General features: G+C 37.5%; 1 protein-coding gene across 1 annotated transcript; it reads left to right on the top strand.

Annotated features, from left to right (window-relative positions):
- Window positions 1-571: 571 nt before the first annotated feature.
- On the top strand, window positions 572-11306 carry EREG (epiregulin). The gene is made up of 5 exons (XM_006898470.1): window positions 572-641; window positions 6217-6303; window positions 7986-8109; window positions 8686-8835; window positions 11225-11306. The coding sequence occupies exons 1-5, from the start codon at window positions 572-574 to the stop codon at window positions 11304-11306; spliced, it is 513 nt and encodes a 170-aa protein (XP_006898532.1).
- The last annotated feature ends 2242 nt before the right edge of the window (window positions 11307-13548 follow it).

Below are 13548 nucleotides of genomic sequence, written 5' to 3' on the forward strand. Positions count from 1 at the left end.
AGAATGATTACTGATGGAAGACAAAGTTGTTTCAGTGTTCACATATATTTTAGACTGTTACTATAAAATGATGTTAGAAGTCCTCAATCTACGATATGGTAATGAATTTAAAGTATTTTAGCCAAGGTGAAGTAAGATTTGAAAGTGAAATTGAATTTTGAGAGAAAAGACAAATGAGAAAGGTGAAAGCATATTTACTTCTTATAAGTGTGTAAAACTTAAGATGCTTACTATGTAACAAACACATCCTAAATCACAGACATCCACGGAAAAAGATCCATGGACGGAAACTAACAGTCCATGACTCGACTGACAGGTGAGCACAGCAAAAGTGTGAACAAAGCGGATTTTCCTACCTGTTTGGGCCAGACAAATCCTATGATTCATTGTGAGTTTGCAGCTCTGGTCTGAATATTTTAAAAGATTAAACTAAGAGAGTTAGGTGCATTTCTTTCCTTCTTTAACTTACCCCATCTTGGTGTGGATCGTTTTGATTTGCTTGGCTATTTTCCAGATCTATTTATTCCTTGATTTGCTAGTGATTTCGCCAGCGTGGCCCACTTAGCCGGTCATGGAATCCCTACTTCCTCTGCGTCAGCCTCCTTTAGAGGAGTCCTCTCAGTGTCACCAGAAGGAGCAAGGTAAAAAGCTATTGTGTGCATTAAGTAGTAAGGGCTTTTCCTATACCTGGCATTCTGCCTGGCCTTGAGCAAACACTTCGTAGTGCTCCAGGGCCCACGATATTTAATGCTACCCCCATCCCTGTGATGGTACTCACCCTCTCCCACGCACCACCCCCAACATTGTGTAAGGTGTAGGCTCGGCCCTGACTCACCGGGAAGAGGTGATTTGTATCCTGTGAGTCACTGGCACCACTTCCTGCTGGCATCTTGAGATTTCACTGAAACATGACCTCGAAAAAAGATGAAGGCACAGAGATGAATAGGTGAACTTCAAAGCCCTAAAACATATTTGGAAATTTGTCAGAAGTAATGGGCTCTGAAAGGATTTTAAGTTTTATAGCATCATCTGAAAAGAAGTTCCCATTCTAATTTTCAGTTCCCAAGTCAATCTATCTTGTATTGGCCTGCACAGAATTCCTTTGGATTTTAAGTTCTTATAGAAGTTACTTACCTATTTGTTTTTACATCCAAACTTTTCAGCTTCATAGTGAATTGTTATCATAGCAGGGACCCTTGGTTGAGGATCAAAAACTCAACTCTAACATTTGCTATTAGGTTATAGAGAGATCATTCAAATATTGGATAATATTAATTGCTATTGTACCTACTCATCGTCTTTGTGTTGAAGCCTACTCATAGATGACCCTCTATTGGGTTTCTAAAGTTGTCAGTTGCACAGAAAGAAATTGCTCATCTTTGGAGCCATGGGTGGATTTGAACATCCAGAGAGACATAATCTTTGGTTTAGCAACTCAAGTCTCTAGGGACTACATCACCAGAGCTCCTTAAAGACATGGGGAAAAAATAAAAATATTATAGTTTTATAACTTTAGTATATACTCTACTCTCTGTCTGCCTTTACAACCATCAGTTCTGATTCTTAAGTTAATAGAGATTGTACATCAGAATCTTCTTTTGCTGAACTTTTTCAATTTTCTGATCACCGCTGTGACTCTTCTACTGTTGTTGGTGACGCTCAGGGCCAGAGAGGAGGTGGAGGAAAGCTTGAGGAACAGTGTTTAAAAGCAATAGAGCTGTGCATAAGGACACAGTGTCGAACTAACTTTGCTATTTTATTGACCACATATTTCAGTTTAAATACTTTCCTTTCAGAGGGCCTTTTACTATTAGTAGTAGTTGCCGTTTCATTGGCAAAATATTCAGTTGCTGGATTAGTGCAGTAAGTCTCATAGAAACCATCCCAAGCAATGGACTGCGTCCAAGGGAGCGTCGCAGGTAAAGAAAGGCCAGTTTTTGTGAAGACACACCCTCGTGAGCATTCTTTAATTAACAAAGACAAATATTTCACCTGGGGCCTGGACAACTGGAACAAGGTTTCTGGCAGTGGAAAGACCAATAACAACTAGACAACCAGAAACAGATAAAGAAGCAACACCCCAAAACAATTAGCTAGCTTCCAAAAGAATCAAGGGATTTCTAACAGGTTTTCAGCTCCATTTAATTTATAGGCGAGATAACGACTTTAGCCATTGTTAATGTCTTTTCAATCACTTACTATGCATCTGAGAGTTGGACAATGGATAAGAATAACAGAAGAAGAATTAATGTCTTTGAGTTGTGATGCTGGAGAAGAGCATTGAATATCCCACATGGACTGTCAAAGAACAGACATACATGTCTTGGAAAAATGAAAATTGCAGCCAGACTCTTCTTTGGAGTAAAAGATGGCAAAGCTGTGTGTCTCATACTTTGGACATGTTGCTGGAAAGACTATTCCTTGGAAAGTGTTATTATGCTTGGAAAGGTCAATGCAACAGAAAATCTTCAAGAGGATGGATAGACACAGTGAATGCAGCAATGGGCACAAGTGCGCCAGAGACTATGAGGCTGGCACAGGATATGACAGGGTTCATGTCTGTTTTACATAGGGTCTTTATGAGTCGTATTCGATTTAATGGCACCTAGCAGTGGGAAGACCTTTTATGAGGTGGATTGATTCAGTGACTGGGATAATTGGGATGGGTGTGTCAGAGGCAGTGAGATTGGCACAGGATAGAGCAGGGTTTAGGGCTGTTGTACATAGGGTCTCTATGAGTCGCAAGCAACTAGACGGCACATAACAACAACAACAACAGCAGTAAGTACAATACTATTAATTGAAACAGTATTTATATTGTAGGATAAACAAAGTCTAAGGAGGAAATAGTTGCAAACCTTGCAAGAAAATGACTCAATGCATTGCTGTCAAATAGGAGCTGAGTCCTAGCTGACCTTCCAGCAAGGTTTCAGAGGCTGCAAATCACACGAGGGGCAGTTGTCCACCTTTCTCCTGCAGAGGTAGATTAGAACCATTTTCCCTGTGTGTTGGCAGCATAACTCTTTACACAAGAGGCCACTAGAACTCCCTTGTAATATAAGCGTTTTCAAATCTCTGGATGATTGTTAGACTTAACTTAAAAAGATTGACCCCAAATTTTTGTCTTCTAAAGCCATTATATAGGGAGCGCTCATGGCCTAGTGGCAAGAAGCTGTGCTGCAATCCCGAAGGCATGTGTTTCAAGGCCACCATGTGCTCTGTGGGAGAAGGATGGGCAATCTCCTCCCCATGTGATTAACTACTTGTGAAAACTCGTCAGAGGGTCAGCTATGAGTTGGTGCTGATTCTACAGTATATAACAGCAACATGATAAGGCCATTATATATGGGATCTTGGGAAGAACATTTCATTAAACTGTACTTTGATTGGTTGGGGCTAATAGTTCTTCAGATGATTGTTGAATATATCAAGTATAAAATGTTAAAAAATACCATGTGATGTTATGTGCCATCAAGTCGCTTGCTAATCATAGTGATCCTATGTACAATAGCCCTACACTCTGCTCTATCCTGTGACAAATTTATTGTCTCTGACACACCTATCCCCATTACCCCAGTCACTGAATCAATCCATCTCATTGAAAGTCTTCCTCTCTTGGGCTGTCCCTCCACCCTCCCAAGCATGACATCCCTCTCCAAGGACTGGTCTCTCCTTGCAACATGTTCAAAGTATATCAAATAAAGCTTTAGAATCCTTTTCTCCAAGGAGCAGCATGATTTGAACCTCTCTAGGATTAACATGTTTGTTCTCCTAGCAGTCCATGGTATATTCAATACTCTTCTCCATTGCTGCTAATACATAATTTAATTTTTGTCACATGAAGTAAAACAATCTTCCTAACAGATACATATGTCTTCTGATGAAGAAAAAGAAAATCCTTATATTGAGTTGAATTGGTGGTATTATGGACAACAGATTTGAATCCTGTCCTATTCTGTGCAATCTTCATTATTTCTGACACATTTGTGCCCATTACTACAAGGAATAAACTCATCATTAAAAGACATATGTTAAAAAGAAACATACAGTCTTAATAGAGACCAGGAGAGGGCACCATTCACATATTAAAACTCCACTCCCTCACCTCAACTCCCTACCATCTGACTCAGACATACCTTCCCTTGAGTTTCTGAAGGGTAAATCTTAAGAGATGACAGGTCTTTCTCATGAGAAACCACTGGTGGATTTGTCTCATCAGACACATGCAGCCTTTTGGTTATCAGTGCAACACACTATGACCTATAGTAAAGCTTTTCATATACAAGTGAGAGACTGGAAATTGGTAAGTTGCAGTATGTCACACACTTCAGAAAAGTACCATCTTACTTGTCTCCTCAAAAATTCTGTTTGGTAAGAGAGTCAAAGCTCTGGAAAGTTAATTAATTTACAGAAAAGCATGTAGTTAATTTTTTTCTTGAAGAAATGATTTTTCTATCATATGCCTCCCCATAGAGTTTAATAATCTACCTCAATTAAAATTACCCTAGCTTGTTCTACATAATGCCCATTATACTGCAGTATTATTTCCTATTTCAAAATTTTGTGATGTGGACAATTAACAACACAGTTTGATACTTTTGGGAAAGTTATTTTTTTCTTATCTAAAAATAAGAATAATTTTACCCCAAAGAGTCGTGAAAGGATTAAATGAGATCTAGCATGGGATAAATGTTCAAGAAATATTAATTGTTAACTATTCTTAACACAATTACCACCACTAGAACCATTAATACTAACGACATAGCTGTTACCTACTCCAAGAATAGAAGGGGTAGTCGAAGTGCAAACATTAGACACATTAAACAGAAGAGGATAAACTCTCTTAAGTAAACATACGTGCAATTAAAAGCACTCTTCTTATCACACTCTCTGTCATTCAGAAACTGCTTGAGTCATTCCGATGTCTGGTTTTCAACATTTATCTTTTTAGTGGAATCTGGTGATGAAACACCTTGTTCAAACTTTCAATATACTTATAGAAAATTATCTGTGGAGTTCAATATGGTTTAACAATCATGAGTGCTCTTTCTCATATTAGATAAGATATATTCTGCTTTTGTGTAGCTTACTTGGTTTTTATTGAAATCTATTTTCATGTATAATACATTGCTAAGGATAACTTAGGCACTCAATGTAGTAATGAATGTATTTCAGATTGAAATTCCTGTTTAGTGGTTACCTTGAGTGGATTTTTATTTGAATATGCATATGTGTGTGTACATATAAGCCTGAGCACATCATCTGAAGAAATGGACAAACACAACAGAATTTCCCAAAATTATGTCTTCAGAGAGCTAACTTTGAAACATTCACAAAAAGACACATCTTTTTTTCCCCTATATTTTATTAATTTTCATAAACATTTACAGAGATTTTGGGCTTCCACTCATTCATTGTTGCACTATTCTCTCTACCCTCCTCCCAGTTTGTTCTTGTCCAAATGCCACAGTGCTTGTCAAAGCCAGTTCTGATTAATCTTCTTTGTCAGTGTGTCCTTTGCCATTCCCTATCATTCCTCCCTGAGAGAGACTTCACCCTGAGTCATAAGGAAAAGGGGATGGCGTATTCTCTTAGCTACTTCCAGCTGAAAAGGGACGCTGTGGGTTTCAGGGTGAAGATCTTCTCTCACTACTGTAAAGGGCCCCTTTGGCAGTAGGAAACACATAGACTATTATGGAGATTGATTTTGGAATTTAGATGCACTCTTATTGATTGTGCTTGGCCGTACATGTTCATATCCTTGAAGATGTATCATGGGGGTGTTGCAACCTAGAAGACACAAATTTGACTAACAAGTTATAAGTACATGAGTCCAAAAATTATGGAAAAGTAAAAGAAAAGATTCTTTCATTGTTTTACAAACCCTCCCCCAGGTCCCCTCCACCATGTAGCCCTCGCTCTTGAATCATGATAACTATATACTATGTTGTTGAGTACTGTCGAGTCAGAACTGACCCATAGCTGACCTGCCAGTGGGTTTTCAAAGGCATTTGATTGAGATTTCCTGCTAGACTGAAACACTAATAGGACATTCATTAAATTACTACTATAGTCTCCATTGATTCTTTTATGATTTTGGTGGACTTAAATTATTTAAAAATGTAAAACGAATCTACAAATACTGAAGGTGTAGATAGGATCAAGGTTTCTTTTCCTGGAACAGTCATGATTTATTTTATTTCCACCCACCAACAGGCTTCCATCTTCTCCAAGCAGTTCTAGGTGCGACTGTGATCCCATCATGCATCCCGGGGGAACCAGATGATAACTGCACAGCTTTGGGTAAGCTCACTGTGTAAGAGTAAAAACTAGTAGGAGAGGAATCACTTATCTATTGGTACATAAAAATTTGATCTTGAAGAGAGAGGGAACTGAAAAAAAATGAGATTCTTTTTGGCCAGTCATGATTATTAGAGTTCACACAGATGGACTGAATTTCGGGCAAGCAGGACTATGTAAGCTTTGTTCACAATACACATCCTTCTTTTTTTTTTTAAGATGAACAACGATGTCTTTTTCCAGTTATTGCTCCAGTAACTATTGTTCATTTAAAAAAAACAAAACAAAAACAAAAACCTGATACATGTCAAACAACACTGTTAGGCAAGGGGAACTCAGTAAGGCACAATCTTTTTCCCTCAGGAATTCCAAACAAACTAATTGTTGTCATATCAATTCCAGCTCAAGTGGCACCATCTCTTTCAGAGTAGAACTGTATTCTACTCTTGGGTTTTCAATGGCAATGAGAATTTGGAAGTAGATCATAAGTTCTTTTTTCCAAGTCACCCTAAATGAATTCAAACCACCAGCCTCATAGAGGCCCAGTGGACTATTAATGTGCTCTAAGGAAGGACTAGATAGTTCAGCTGTTGGTTCAAAGGCTATCTTGAAGAAATAGGATATTATCCATAGCAACTTCACTTTATTTCTTGTCTTTTTTAATTTTTAAAATCTCTGAAGGCAATTTGTCTTCTTTCTTTTTGGCTGCTGTTTTTATTGTTGTTTGATTGTTATTTGAATAAAAGTTAATCAAATAGTGGTGGGGCTTTTTTGGTGGTTGCTTGATTTTAGCTATCCATATTAGGATCCTTCACATTAAAAAGTCAAATTTAAATGTAGATTACAAAGCTGTTTCTCATGGAGTGTCTTCTTTTCATGGGTGTATTTTCCTGGGAGTGACATTTCTCATTCCAACTTTGCCTTCTTATTGCCCAGATGTTACTATTAACAATGGAGAAAGATGATCAGTCTTCTCCCGAGCCTCTAAAAATCTGCTGGAGAGTAACTAGTAGAGATGTTGTCCACCTTGATTGACTTCTTTGATGATCACCTCCAAAAGACACCAGCTTAAGTCTCGCTGGCTTGAAAATTCTTGAGTTAATTAGTTGTCAGCTTGCAATTTGCACTTGGAATGACAAGTTTCAGAATGATTTTGAGAGTGGTAAAATGAGATAAATTTTGCGTCGAAAAGAAATTAATATCTACTTTGGAGGATCATGCTTTTAAATGTATCCCATGATTTATTTTTGTACCTAAAAGTCTTTCGAGAATTAAATGCTCAGATCCCATTGAGTCTGTTAGCTATTTGCCTTCTGATTCAGATGTTTGTTTATTGTTCTAACCAGTTGTCATGGACCTCAGGTGTGTTGAAGTAGAACTATGCTCCACAGAGTTTTTCAATGGCTGGTGTTTGGGAAATAGATTGCCAGGCTTATCTTCCTAGTTGTCTCTGAGTGGACTGGAATCTCCAATCTTTCAGTTAGTAGCTGAGCTCAGTAGCCATCTTCACCATCCAGTGACTCCTTGTTGGCCCAGAGTGTGTGATAACTCAAGAGACATCCCACTTCTGAGTTGATGGACATGGCATGCTTTCTTGAAGTAGTTTAGTGGTTACTGTTATGAAAGGGTGGTTAATGTTTCAAAGAAAGAAAGAGAATGTATTCAATTTACCATTTCCTTCACAGTTCAGACAGAAGACAATCCACGGGTCGCTCAAGTGTCAATAACAAAGTGTAGTCCTGACATGTATGGCTACTGTTTGCATGGACAATGCATTTACTTGGTGGACATGAGTGAACATTACTGCAGGTAAATAGTATCTCTTCAAAAAAAGACTTTGAAGAAATTTATATTCTCTCTCCTTTTCTTAATTTATTAAAATCATCCCATAAATCCCTGTGTTTCTATGTACTGTAAGAATCTTTATTAACCAAATTCTTTAAAAGAGGAAACAAATAGTTTCCAATGATAGACATACTGCAGGGGTGCAGAGAACGGAGGATTTCAATACTTCCCTCCCATGCAGATAACTTTTTTCATTGAATGTCTATCCAAGCTGTTATGAGACGCCACTGATTCAGGCAAAACTCCCACTTAAACCTGAAAAACTTATAAAACGTGATGCCAAATTGCCAGTAATGCTATTGCTAAACCAAATCTTTAAAATTCACCATATATGTAAACTTCCTGCCAGGTTAATACTAATAAAAAGAGCTCTACTTGGTGTTCAGGTCACTCTTTTAATTAATCTTTATAACTTTTGGTAATACTCTATTTCTTGTATTATATTATGAAGTTAAAATTTGTTCTCACATAATTAATTAATTATTTGATTTTTATATTTACCCCTAAATAATTGATCTTTTGTCTCACATTTTCTTTCAGATGTGATGTGGGATACACTGGTGTCCGATGTGAACATTTCTTTTTAACTGTCCACCAACCATTAAGCACAGAATATGTGGCTTTGACCGTGATTCTTACTCTCTTTTTTCTCATCATATTCACTGGCTCCATGTACTACTTCTGCAGATGGTAAGTCTGGGGGTTTTGTTTGTTTTTTAATATTCTACCTGTAAATTATTTCCTATAATGCTCTTTTCATGCATATACAAATATCCCTCTACACAAGAAGACCTATAAATTTTGTACAAATAAGAGCAAAATTTCACTTAGGGCAAAAATAGGATATATGTTGACAATATTTACAAAGAAGTTTTAGGGTCAGAGTCAGCATGCGATACTATGACTACTTTTCACTGAATTTCTAGGAAGATGGGAAGCTCTAGTGGCCTAGTCTATAGGGAGTTGTACTATTAATTCAAAGGCCTTGAATCCACCAATGGGTCCTCAGTGAAGAGATGGGGACTCTCCTCCCATATGATTTACAGCCTTAGAAACCCAATGGGGGTTTAACCACGACTGGGTTCCAACCTGATTGCAATGTGGGAGTTATGCAAGGTAAATGGGATCTTGGATCTAAAAATTTCTCCTAATACTAATTGTAGAATAAACTTGCAGCTTATGAGCCAATTCCAACTCAATTGACCCTATAGGACAGAGTAACAATTGTCCCATAGAGTTTCCAAGACTGTGATCTTTACAAAAGCAGACTGCCAAATCGTTCTCCCTGGGAGAGTCTGGTGAGAGTAAAACCATCAACCTTTTAATTAAACGCTGAGTGCATAGCCATTGAATGCATCACTGGAGATCCCCATTTTTATTATAGCCAATGATAATCATGACAATGAAGTAATAACACTTAGCTGCCTATGTTTAATTCATTAACACCCAATTTCATATCTGACCTCCTGGCTGTCACTTTTGTAATCCTGTGGTGAGTTAGGTACATGGTGCTGGGGTACTGGAAGCTGTGCCAACTGTATTTCAAATACCAGCAGGGTCACTCATAGTAGACTTCCAGATCAATACATATCAGGAAGAAAGTCCTATAGATCTACGTCCAAAAATCAGTCAATGAAATGTAAAAATGGAATGTTATCTTCTATGTAGGAAAGACCAACCCCCGGGGGGGGGGGGGAGACATCATTTTTTAACAAAAAGAAAAGATAATCATGAATGTTGAAAGCTCTCCGTGAAATGAACTGACATAACAGCAGTAGAAAAGGGCCCAAGGTATCAAAGATCATGAAGTATAGGACTGGGCAATATTTCATTTTGTTATGAAAAGTGCTTGTGAGCTGTAGTTCATACCAGGGCAACCAACAACAAATTTGATATTATACAAAACATATCTCTTCTAAATAATAACCCCAGGGCCTCAAAAACTTAGTATTTAAGCCAGAGAATACTGGTGGTACAGTGGTTGACTGGTAGGATGCTAAATGAAAGACTGGATCTGTCTTCCACTCTGTGTTAGCAATGTGAGGCAGTCTGCTTCCACAAAGACTACAGCCTCGGAAATTCTATGGGCAAGTTCTGGCCTAGTGGTGAGGAGCTGCATTGCAACACATGGTTCAAATTCACCAGCTGTTCCATGGTAGAAAGATGGGCAATCTCCTCATGAAATTAAATTGCCTCGGAAAATCCACTGGAGGGTCAGCTATGGGTCGGTTACAACTTGATGGTACACAACAACAAATCGAGTTGACTTAAGGCAAGTTTTGGGGTTTTGAAGGAATATATCTCATCATCGAAGGGCATGGTAAAATAGAGTTAAAGGAACTCCTCTACTGCAGAGCATCTCAGAGGCCTTAATATAAAAATGAAGCCTGGGAGTTTTACAAGGACAGCATGCAACTATATTTAAATTTGAGGTCTTTTTTCCTTTTTCTTTTCTCTCCCCTTTCTCTTGTTTCTCCTTTTTTTTCCTTTTACTTCCCCCCATGTTAATACAATCCAAAAAAACTAATACCTTGAATATTACACTAGATTAGTTCCATTCCTAGTTCTTGTCCATCATATTTATATAATGTTATCAGCAATCAAAATTAAAATAGTTAATCTTTATTGGTCACTTCACCATAGAACTTCCAGGGTTCTATGGAAGCAGACTTCCACATCTTTTTCCTACAGAGCAATTTCTGGGTTTGAACCACTGACCTTTGCTTATCAGCCAAAGGTGTTACCTCTGTACTACCATCTCTCCTCAACTTACTTCTAAATCTTTACTTCTTCTTTTTTATTGCTTGCCCAATCTATACCTAAGTTGACTTTGTTGGGCTGGCAATGATGGTTTATCCCATCAGCGTTTGCAGGAGAAAAATGAAATAGTCTCCTCCTATTAAGATTTACTGCTTCAGAAATTCAAGAGATGATTATTATGAGTCTAAATTGATTCTCAGTTTGAAGGACATGAGTTATGCTAATGTACTTTTTTGGGTTTATGTATTTGTTCCTTTAACGAAAAGATTTAGTTCTTATTTGCTATAGTACTAATAGTTTTATTTCTACATGTTTCCAGGTACAGAAACCATAAAAGTAAAGAATCAAAAAAAGAATATGAAAGAGTAACCTCGGGGGATCCAACATCGCAGCAAGTCTGATTGGTGCTTTGAAGCTTACGGACAGGGATGTACAGCATGCCTGGCTACTGTTAGTATTTTAATTGTGTTAGTTATATTTATATCACATCATCTGTCAGGTCAACAATAGTTTATTTGTAATGTATTTGGAAATATTTTTTATTTTTATAGACTATTTGCTAATATTATATAGGAAGCACGTGGTTTAGTGGTAAAAATTTGCACTGTCAACTCGAAGGCATGTGATTTGAATACAGCAGCAGTTTCACAGGAGAAAAAAAGGACTGTCTCCTCTCATACAATTTACTGCCTCTGAAAACATTTGCTGGAGGTTTCAGTTATGGGTCAGTTCCAGCTCTATGGGATGTAACAATAACAAATACATAATATACACAACATGTTTAATATGTAAAGAAAACTGTTATTTTTGTAAGACAAAGTCATTTCCTGGTTTAAAGACTGTATTGAAAGCTTCAAAGATTTTGCCTTCTGAACAGTTGATTCTTGCTGAGAAGTCAGCAATCTTCAAATCTTTACTCAGGAAATAACAAATGGCAAACATTTGTAACTTAAACATATACTCAAATCAATTTAATATGTTTTTTTTTCCTACTGTTCAAAATGATGATGATTGCTTGGATTATTTCATTGTTGGATATATTAGACTCTGCCATGTCTTTTAATGTAATGCTGTAAGAATTAGGGAGCAGTAAACACATGTCATGTGCCAAACTCTACATATTTGAAACAAACTCAGTTCAAATTAGGGGTCATTGGGTAATATTTTGTTTTGGTATATACAGAGTTGTCAGGTGTTAGATATGACCCAGGTACAATTGACAACAACAAAAATGCAAGTTGAAGAAGTCCAAGTTCCCTTTATCTCCCTCCTTAGCAAGAACTCAGTTATTATTTTTCCAGGAGAAATGTGCATTCCAACTTACATCTCCATTCCAAACCACAGCTTCTGTGGATACTACTTCACCCATTTAACATATTCTCTTTACGTTAAAATGAATTGGGAAACTTAATTTTGTATTTTTTTATGTAAATAGTGGGCATTTTATAGCTTCACAATCTGTGTGTGTGTGTGTGTGTGTGTGTGTGTGTGTGTGTGCGATGCAACATTTTTTTCTAGATAACTCTGTTCAGGAACTAATTAGAAAAATCCACAACTGAAAGCAAGTTTTCCATTTATATTTACAGAACTTGTTTTCATATGAACTTTGCTGAAGAATTCCAAGATTAAGCTATAGTCTGAAATTTGGTGAATTAATCATAATCATGGTTCAGTGGTAAGGAGGTGTGCTGTCAACCCAAAGGCACACAGTTCAAATTCACCATGTGCTCCAGGGGAGAAAGATAGAAAATCTCTTGTGTGGTTTACTGCCTCTGAAAATCCACTAATGAGTCAGCTATGAGTCAGTTCTGACTTGATGGTATGTCCTTTAAGGTGTAGGGGTAGAAATAGAATTCTTTTATTCTATACAAAATAGTATTAGTTTGAAATCAACTAAGAACACATAGAATTTGTCTACATTTAAGATGATGTCCTTATGTAGGGTACAGGAAAAGCAATGGCTAAAGCAAAATAAGTCATAGTATTTTTTTTTCAAATACGCAAACTCAATTAAAACTTTCTAAAAGATTGAGATTTAACTGCAATTTCCTTTGAAGGCTACAATTAAATCAGGGCTCTCTCCCTCCACTGTTTCTTCATATTTTGGAAGATACTAAGGTTCTTCTGCTCTCGTAGATGCCCCTGAGTTAATAAGAGCACTCTGGGCAATTCCAAACCAAGTCAGAGTCATGGCTGTCACCATCTCCTGTTCCCATGCTGGGCTGCCTCACTGAAGGCTAGATCGCTGGGGAGAGTCTGTCTGGATGACATACCAGATCAGGGAGAGCCCATTATTCCTCCACCTTTTTCCCCTGGCATATGCTAGGCCAACAAAAGACTGATGATTGATGAGCAATGGCTGACCTCTGGAGTATCAGGTGCCCAGATTGACTTCATTTGTATTCATACATGATATTCCCAGTGTGTTCACATGACTCTCCTACAAAGTACTAGGTCTGATCCCTTGATAATAACAAAGAAGCAAGTAAACAACACACACGCATACACAGTTGACACTTGAAAAACTCCAGGTTTGGGGGCATCACCTGATACCTCCATCAAAAATCTGAAAGTATTCACACACACAACACTTGAATTCACAAAGATCATAGCAAGGAAACAAAAAAAAAATCTACATGTAAG

The sequence above is a fragment of the Elephantulus edwardii genome, unplaced genomic scaffold (genome assembly GCF_000299155.1).
Source record: "Elephantulus edwardii isolate Elephantulus edwardi_28Jun2011 unplaced genomic scaffold, EleEdw1.0 scaffold00230, whole genome shotgun sequence".
Lineage (NCBI taxonomy): Eukaryota > Metazoa > Chordata > Mammalia > Macroscelidea > Macroscelididae > Elephantulus > Elephantulus edwardii.

Coding starts and splice junctions, on each gene's coding strand:
- EREG (XM_006898470.1), top strand. CDS start 572: ATGGAATCCCTACTTCCTCTGCGTCAGCCTCCTTTAGAGGAGTCCTCT. Junction 642..6,216: donor GTGTCACCAGAAGGAGCAAG/GTAAAAAGCTAT, acceptor ACCCACCAACAG/GCTTCCATCTTCTCCAAGCA. Junction 8,836..11,224: donor ATGTACTACTTCTGCAGATG/GTAAGTCTGGGG, acceptor ACATGTTTCCAG/GTACAGAAACCATAAAAGTA.